The sequence below is a fragment of the Wolffia australiana genome, chromosome 4 (genome assembly GCF_029677425.1).
Source record: "Wolffia australiana isolate 7733 chromosome 4, ASM2967742v1".
NCBI classification, from domain to species: domain Eukaryota; kingdom Viridiplantae; phylum Streptophyta; class Magnoliopsida; order Alismatales; family Araceae; genus Wolffia; species Wolffia australiana.
The window spans coordinates 7,282,868-7,292,087 of record NC_135838.1 but is presented as its reverse complement, the minus strand read 5'-3'; the positions used below and the strand labels follow the sequence as shown (position 1 = coordinate 7,292,087).

The following is a 9,220-nucleotide window of genomic DNA, read 5'->3' as shown; positions in this document are numbered from 1 at the left end:
CCCTTCCAATCGTTCAGACAAATAAACCCGCCGGAATATATAATTTTAAATTTGGAAATTCTACGCTTCTGCTTGATCGAGAAGGAATATATAATAAACAAACGTTTGAGAACTTGGCGGGGATTGGTAATGGAAGATTCTAGTCTTCGTCTGTTGCGGATTTTGGGGCCTTCGATTGGCTATTTTAGGTGATGATGAGCTCCAATTTGGCTGGACAACGCTGTCAGTTTGCTGATTCGAGGTAATGAATTGTGTTTTCTGTTGATCAATGCCGAAATTCCGGCGCGAAACCGTAATTTTATGTTTTTTTCGTTTGTTTTTCTACTTTTTGTTTTCTGATGTGTTCTGTTGCGTCGGGAGGATTATCGGATTGGAGGAACGAGCAAGGGAGCTGTGAGATCAGCGGCGTTCTATTGATTTGTAGCCAGGGATGCGAATTCGGAACATGTATGAGGCGAGGCGCTTTGATTTCTGGTTTTTAGGAAACCGTTACTTTTTGCCGCTAGTGAAGATAGGAAAGTAGATTTGCCGCTGTTTTAGGACTCTGGATTATTTCTAAGAATGGAATTATGGAGTTCTTCGTACAGCACGAGCTTTTCTGATAAAGTTTCTGGCTTATCTTGCCCTGCAATCGCATGATCTGACAAATTTGCTTAATTATTCGCTTTCCCAGGTTGAAGGCATGGATTGGGAAGATATTAACCGCTCTAAAGATAATCCAGGGTCAATGTCTGTTATGGGTTCCTTAGGTGATCGGGATCATCGCACGGATAATAGGTTATTTCATCATAGAGAAGAGGATTTCAACGATCATCGGTTTCTGATTGATGGAATGTCTCCAAGAAACGCACCTTCGAGTACGAGGAAAGCTTGCAAGTCGAGCTCCCCGAGTTTGTTTTCAGAAAACGTAAAGATAGAGTCGATGCAAAATGGGAGCTCTATGGAAGCAGGTTTTCTCGATTGTGAATGGGATGACTTCGATGATTTTAAGTTTTTCAGGTTAGTTTATGGTTCGTCTTCACATATTTGTGCCATATTGAAAAGCAGAGTTCATTTTTATTTATTTATTTAAAGATTTTCCTTCTTCTCAGGGGTGACACTGGATCTGCAGATGACTTTCCTTGGTTTTCGCCCCCATCCATGACTGAAGGACGCAGGTTCAATTATGATCATGACTCTTCAAATTCAGAGTTTAATGGTGCAAATCACCCGTCAAAAGTAGATGAATCCGACATGACCTTCTTACTTGAAGATAAGCCATTATATGATGTTTTTGGGCGCTCTTCTTTTGCTAACTACCCCGATTCGATTTGGATCCATGCGCCGGCAGAGGTACTTTTTCAATTTTTAAGCTTTTGCTATTGGACTTTTTACTAAGGTTTACCTGAAATTTTTACTAAGGGTTCCCTTGCTTAAGGATAAGGAACCTCGTATATTATTGAGTTAGACTTTACATTGTCTAACTTTGGCCAACTCCCCTGGTGCCACAACTCCTCCAGCCACCCTGCTCTCTTTTCCTTTCTCTCCTTCTCTCGTCTCTCTTCTGCTTCCGCATTTTATCCTTGTATGGAATTCTACAATTTATTTTGGCTTTCAGTTCACGTCATATTTTACTTTCATTGTGTCCTTGGACCTTGTGAAATGCATATTTAATGAGGAATACATGAATTTATTTTTTAAAAAGAGTATTATTATCACATTTTGCATTAAATTTTGTGGGTTCAGATATTCTTCCCAAATATGTTCAGTTAACATGCATCTCATGCAGCTGCAGAATAATTTTCCGCTGAACTCAAAGAACATCCGAAGGCCATCTGAAGAAAGAAAGAAAAAAAGGTCTAAAAACCTGACATTGAACACTCTATCAGCACAATTTCTTGAGACAGAAAGTAGTCAATTTTCTTCTCGTTCTATCCAGACGTACGGATCTCTCACTGATAAAAAGGACTCTTTTGTCTCTGCGAAGCCACTGGATAATCAAGTGAAAGTAGAGGATAGCCATCAATCCCAGGATCATGCCCACGTGCCAACATCTGGTGGAGAACCTGAAGTGAGATCAAATGCTTATCCTTTTTACGGGCAAGCTGCAGAGCAACTGGGAGACGATTCAAGCAGAAATGTACCTACGGCAAACTGTTTGACTGAAAAAACCTCGGAAAAAATGCAAGCGTTGACTTGTCATTATGAGGATTACAACCCTTTTTCAATGGAAAATAAGTCTCAAGCGTGTACAAATGTTCAAACTAGAGATGCTGAGTTGGGAAGAGAAGGGTCTAAAGTTTCAGTGTTTGAAACAGATCAGTCATTTTGCTTAGAATCTTTCATGAAGATTCAAGATATTTTGGATCAGGTGAGCTCTAGTCAACAATTGATTATTAAATCTTCTAGTCTATAACCTTTTTCTCATAAGAAAATTATCAAATCTTCATTATACATGGAAGTACGTCGGCACACTTGTTCATCTCAAAGGTACTTCGCAAATGTGTGTAAAGCAGTTTTTTAATAGGTGTTGCTTATCTTTTATGATTTAATATAATGAAAACGACATTGAAATATCTTGACCCTTGTCGGTGAGCTATGCTCATCCCTATATTCAACATGCCGTCTCAAATTTTTTACTGTAGGATATTAAATGGTTCAACGTCTTTCTCCCCGGGCATTATCCTCTGATCGCGTTTTACTTGTCTCAGTTGGACTCCCCAACAAGGCTATGTATGAGAGATGGTCTGTATCGCTTAGCAAAGAGTGCAGAACTTAGAGGGACTTGCAGTTCGAGCGGAATCCCCTTTGGGAACGAATCAGTCCCGTGAGTGAAATTCACACGTCTCTAGTTCCCATCAAATGCAAATTCTTCATTTTTAAAAATCTGTTTAGTTCGTGATTTTTTCCCTAGAGTTTCGCCATTGAAGGCATTGATATAAAGCTGTGTTTTTTGCATTGATTTTAATTTGAAATCTTATTGTAATTTCTGCCAAAATGTTGATCACTCATTTCTTCCTGATGTCCGTAAAATATATTATCGCCTGTTTTGGTTAAAAAACTAACATCGCCTAAAATTTTTTAAGTAAATCATTAAAACGAGAGAAGAAATACTCATTGACTGGATCATTATTTATGTCTTAGTTGTTCTATGTCGTATTATTTTTGTCTTTTCCGATCGGTTGACTTTGATGGAAAAAAAACTGGTTTTAGTGGCTGTCATTTTGGAAAGGGCCGATATGGATGTCCAAAGATGAAATCACTCAAACAAAATAATTTCTAGTTCTGTTATTGTTAATTATGGTTTCCTTTCTCAAGAGAGACGATATGAAACAGTTTCATTTCAAGTTCCATTTTTGGGAACTAGAATGTAAGTTGCAAACTAACGTAAGATGTTTATTTCATATTAAGTTACCTAATCATACTATCTGTTCTTTGAGCTGAAAATCAACGAAAATGCACATATTAACCTTTTTTGTCGTCATTTAAATGTTTTATCAGTTTTGTAAATCATCGTGAGATGTTGAGCTGAAGCTCCTCTCGTGATGGTCATGTGAATTTTAATTAATCTACTTTCAGGATCTCTGAACGTATATTGGAGACAGGGACAAATGCAATCGATAGGTCTATTGCTCAATTGCTGTTCTATCGATCTCTGGATTGATCAAAGTTTCTCCTTAGTTATAAAGTAGAAAACCAAGGTAATACGACAGTTAAGCTTCAATTGAACATGTGATGTTTAAATTTTTTTCCTTCGTTTAGCATCAGTATAAGTGGAGTGCTCAGGGTTACCTAATTATAGATGTGTTTGTTTTTTAGGTTTCGTGGGGTTCCAGTGATGAACTATGAATCGCACAATCGAGATGCGACTGAATGAAGCTATTTATTTTTATTGCTTCATGTATGTCATATCCCTCTCAGAACCCAAGACCAGGTCAATAAAGTGAACAGTGTTTCTGGACTATATTCTAATAGAAATCGGCATAATCTCATGAAGAAAATGATCGAAGTAACCTTCTTTTGGGCTGATGGATTCACTATATTCATTAGATATTTCTGACGTTTGTTTTGTTTTCTATTCTCTTGTGGTTTAGTTTTGATATAACTTGTTCTGATTTCTCTGAGCTATCCTTGAAGGCCCCTCGATTCAACTTTAAAGGTATCTGATTGAATTTCAAACAATACCAAAAGTTCATTTTCACGGTCACTGACCATAAAAACCTGCTATACCTATAGTCATTATAATCATTCTGTTATTTGATATTTAATCTTTTAGAACTGTGAAAATGCAAGGATTATTAGCATTTTTTCTTTTATAAATGTGAAAATGCGTTGAAATTCTATTTTTTATTGCTAGTTTTGCAAATTTTTTCCTGTTATTTCTTCTATTGGAATTACTAATGTTTATTTTTGTATATAAAAATGGTTTTGTTAATCATTCAGGGTAGGATAATCTAGCCTTATAAGACAATGTTTTAGCTTGTTCTTAGTTGACAGTTCTTTATGATTTTCAAACCCAGGAAGAATATTAAACCTTCTAACTACAAAAATAAACATTGAAATTCTAAGAAGAAGCTAAAACATAAAGATTGAACCCAGGAACATCGAAACATTTACATACAAAAATAAACATTGAAATTCTATTTTTTATTGCTAGTTTTGTTAATTTTTTCCTGTTATTTCTTCTATTGGAATTACTAATGTTTATTTTTGTATATAAAAATGGTTTTGTTAATCATTCCGGGTAGGATAATCTAGCCTTATAAGACAATGTTCTAGCTTGTTCTTAGTTGACAGTTCTTCATGATTTTCAAACCCAGGAAGAATATTAAACCTGCTAACTATCTTGCGACAAAAGTCCAAAAACTGTTCAGAGTTTTGTTATTACAGAAATCAGTAAATTTTGGGTTACCCTATTTGACAGGAGAAGAGGGAGAGAGAAGAAGAGAGTAACAAAAAAATAGAGCAGAAGAATCATGCTATTATTCTATTCATGATAGGTGATATATACTAGAGGTCAATGGGTTGAAAAAAAAGGACATGGTCCATTGTAAATTAGAATGGGAAGATAACGGCTCTATTTTTCTTCATAGTATGTGTAGCATATAGATCCCACACGCTACATCATAACACCTCACATCAGGGGGGATGAAGGTTCATCATTCCCAGCTTGGAGACTAGAGTTTCATGGTGAAAACAGGAAAGGCCTTTGGTGAGGAGATCCACCCATTGACGTTGAGTGAGAATATAGACAATGTTTATAACTTTGGATTAAAGTTTATCCTTGATGAAATGATGGTCGATCTCGATGTGTTTGGTCCTGTCATGCTGAACTGGATCATTTGCCCGTGTGCTATGTCATGGAGCAATGACTGCTGCATAACTCATATTTATCATCGCTTCTCTGTGCCATTAGTGGATGCTTCCTCTGAGCTGACTGTCCGGTGATGGCTCCCCGGGGATTGGTGTAAGGAGCAGGTCAAGTTGGCCCATTAAGATGCCGAGGAGGTTTGATGAAACATGCAGAAATTTGAACAGTGGTACGGTCAGATGTCACACCAAGATGACCCTCTTCTTTTTAAATCTGGACCATGTTATCTTCAATATTTAGTTTATGCTCCCGGTTGAATAGTTGTGTTCGGGTGTTTTCAAATTCTGATCAAAGTCCTTTTAGTTACATGTAGTCTTCATCATAGCGGGCATACTGCAGATCTACAGAGTTAGCTGTAGGTGGCCGATATAAGTCGATTTTTTTCAATAAGGTCTGCAGCTCATTCACGTAGTCCAAGGCGACGTGGTCCTCATGAAGTAGTGTAATGGACCGATCGAAAAGATCAGCAATCTCTGATTCGTCCTCTCTCATGGAGTGTCGTTGCTGAACTAGATCGAATCATAATCAGAATACGAATCACAAATTTCAGGGAGCATGGAGTCTAGCAGGCAGGTGAAGAGGATGTCCTCTTCTCAATGCCATTTCTTAAAGGTTGGATCATTGTCTTGAGGAAGGGATTCACTCAATTGGTGTAGTTGACCTCTAGGGTGGAGTCTATGTTGTATATTTTATCCACTGGTTCCATTCAGTTGTTTCGGGTGAGTGTACTACTAGTGTATTTCCCATATCGACCCCGGAATTCGTCTCTTTTTTTGTCATCAATGAGAGATCACAGGATCAAACAATAATTGCATCACAATAGAAGGCTAAAAAATAAGAAGGCTAGAATGATCACACTTATGCCCGGAGAGCATGATGGACAATTGACTGATAAGATACTTCCACTAAGCAGAGAACTTCGACACCAGCAGGGAATTAGAGCAGGGGAATGGAGCTTTTTTGTTCATGTACAAAATATAATGCCCAAGATGGCAATGTGGATGGGAGAATGAAATCAACCCGGAAGGATGCGGGCGTGGTAGGCTATTGTTGGTGAGCTGTGTTTGAATACCACAATAGGATGGTGTCCGCTGAACTTGATCAGATCTGAGCTCATCTTCAGTCTTGGTGTGACACCATGACAGGAGAAGAGGGAGAGAGGAAGAGTAAAGGAAAATTAGGAGATATACAAGAGATTGGTGGGCTGAAAAGAGGACATGGCCCATTTTGCCTCAATCTGTGCATTGCGCATGGGTCCCAGGGGCTACATCATAACTCAATTTTGCTGTTTCCTAATGTAAGATGTAGAATGTTATATTGAAGTTTCCTGTTATGATTAATAATATATTCCACTTATACCAAATGTATCTGACTCGGGAATTATGACTTCGCCTTTTCTTTAAATTTTAGTCTATAATTGCATTAAAGATTCACATCACATCATGTTCTTAAAAGAGACTGAATAAATTTATGGTTGTTCCAAGCAACCCACATACATGAGTCCCAATGTATTCAGAAGTAAAGAAATCATTCAAGTATAAATATTTGAGTCTCCACCTACGAAAGCTCTATCCCCCTCAATTTTCAAGCAACAGAAGGCTAATATCTACCAATTTCATTATACTTTCCTGAGTTCAAACCAATGTGTTTTACAAACATTTCCCAAAGAGTGTAGGCATTGGAAAATGAAGTATTTTAAAAACTCTATCAATACATAAACGAAGGTGAATCTCATCACATGATTCATAAGCTTCTCTAAGTCATTTTATATATACTTGTGAGGATATTGTCTTGGAGAGCTTGATTTGAATCTGAAGCATGAGATATAATTTATGCGCTCTTAGTTTCATTTATGATTGAGAACTTCAGAGTTGGTGATAAGATCCCATTAAGGACCTATCACACAAACAATCTCCAATGGAGAACAGTATCGTGATGGGAGAGGACCAAACATAGGATAGATGCCACACATGACTTTTCATCATAAAGAAGAAAACAAGACTGATGAATAAGACCTAGCAGTTGGGCCATAGGACTAAAGATTTCAAGTTTTGCCTCGAGTCAAACAGGGGGCAAGCACAAGATCCTTGGGTCACTAGATGATGGAACATCAGTCCGACTCACTTCTTGCATTTTAATAATCACTGTCCATCAAAATGTGTGTATCAAGTGAGTCGGATTGACGTAAGCGAAAAAGAGTGGTGTGGTCATAGTAAGTGCTGGAAGAGTGTACATTTATTCAAAATTTCACCAATGAACCATTCTAAAAAATAATTTGTAAATATTGAAGAAATATGCACTGATATGCATAAAAAATGATGCTCTTCAACTGAACTCTGATGAAACCATAAAGATAATAAGATGTTTATGACAAACTAGGTATTAGATTATAATATAAAAAATGATGATCTAACTAGATGGAGAAAATGATTACATGGACCTAGGTAAGATATTATATCTTGGACTTAAAAGTCAAGTATCCACCTTACATTATGTGGTTTTGAGAGAGTTAACGTAGATACTTCGGAGCACCCAAACAAGATGGGATAGGAATTTATATTTGATAATTTTTTATTGAAAATATACTCTTTTGATCTAAAGATAAACTTTATAATGCACACTATGGCAAGATTATTATAATATGAATCAAATCTCACTAAACATATTAGAGTATTGGACTCCCTAAGTATAGGAATTCCATCTTAAAGGTATCCCTTTAATCCTACTGGAGTATTGGACCAAGACTAAGATGATACACGTCTTGAAAAACAACTAGAAATAGTTAAAATTTGACTAATAAAACAGTACACTTGGTCTTCGTTGTATGATTGTGTGCTATACTACAAAGTGATGACATGGAATCACATAAATCCTTGTAGAGTGTCTTGCAATACGTGAAGGGAGGCCATTGAATTATGAGAATGGTTCATCATAAGTTAAGAGTTCACATTACTAAAATCTATGGTTCAGTCTTCAAGGGATGCAAAATACAAGGGAGGAGCACATGTTGTACAACTATGTCGTCAGGAGGATATTTCGCCTGTTGGAAATATATGAAAATAATTTATCTATTACCTAATAAATATGATTAAATAACAAGTAAAACAAGAAACATAATTTATCTATTCCCTAATTAATATGATTAAATAAAAAGTAAAACATGATGTTTTGGTTAAACATTGCTTAAGCGATTAGGTTCAAATTTAATGAAAATAAAATTTAATAGATATTTAACAAATTACAAGAATTTGTGAACAATAAAAAGTGAGGAAAGCCATTTGAATTTTTTTTATTTACTAAAAATAAAAAATTAAGATATCAATAAATAATAAATAAGTACACGCAAGTAGATAAAGTAAAACTTATGCATGGAAAATTGATAATTATAAATTATGATGTGCATTAGTGTACGTTTCTGTAACATTTATTGATGTTTTTTAGAAGAGAAAAACATTTTATCATGGTTTATTGATCAAAATATGATTAATGTGATTTCCCTACCTAAATTATTGTTGGGTTCTAGAGGCCTTGACATGAATGAAGAAATAGAAACGACATGCACGGATCACATCCGTGATTTCTTGGATCCTGGAGTGAGACGAGTTGAGCAGCTCAAGTGTGCAGCCTCTAGACGTATTCACACGATCCTCGGCACATCGACTCTCCTCCTTCTTGTTGACGAGCCCCATTCAATCTCTATCATCGTCGTTACATCATCCTGATCACATCGGGGATGGAGAGGGGGTGTGGGGAGAAGGGAGAAGAAGGGGAAAGCCCCCTGAACAATTCTGTCCTGGGTGAATTTTGTTTAGGGCCTTCATCTATTTATTCTAAGTGGGTATTTTTCATAAAACCCCCAAAACTTAAGTA

At 36.5% G+C, this 9,220-nt stretch overlaps 1 protein-coding gene across 3 annotated transcripts; it reads left to right on the top strand.

Moving 5' to 3' along the window:
* Positions 1-3,943, top strand: LOC144701773 (uncharacterized). 3 transcript variants are annotated; one of them, XM_078573529.1, is made up of 8 exons: positions 2-241; positions 361-447; positions 674-999; positions 1,092-1,332; positions 1,769-2,350; positions 2,691-2,806; positions 3,559-3,680; positions 3,799-3,943. In XM_078573529.1, exons 3-7 carry the CDS (start codon positions 683-685, stop codon positions 3,641-3,643), a joined length of 1,341 nt encoding a protein of 446 aa, XP_078429655.1. In that variant the 5' UTR covers positions 2-241; positions 361-447; positions 674-682; the 3' UTR covers positions 3,644-3,680; positions 3,799-3,943. The 3 variants fall into 3 exon arrangements, with proteins under 3 accessions (XP_078429656.1, XP_078429655.1, XP_078429654.1); XM_078573530.1 differs by lacking the exon at positions 361-447 and having other exon boundaries at positions 1-241; positions 1,775-2,350; XM_078573528.1 differs by lacking the exon at positions 361-447.
* Positions 3,944-9,220: the final 5,277 nt, after the last annotated feature.

Excerpts from the sequence above, each read along its gene's own strand:
- LOC144701773 (XM_078573528.1), top strand. The coding sequence starts at position 683 with ATGGATTGGGAAGATATTAACCGCTCTAAAGATAATCCAGGGTCAATG. Across the intron at positions 2,351-2,690 it reads TTCAAGATATTTTGGATCAG|TTGGACTCCCCAACAAGGCT; the intron begins GTGAGCTCTAGT and ends TACTTGTCTCAG. Across the intron at positions 2,807-3,558 it reads TTTGGGAACGAATCAGTCCC|GATCTCTGAACGTATATTGG; the intron begins GTGAGTGAAATT and ends ATCTACTTTCAG.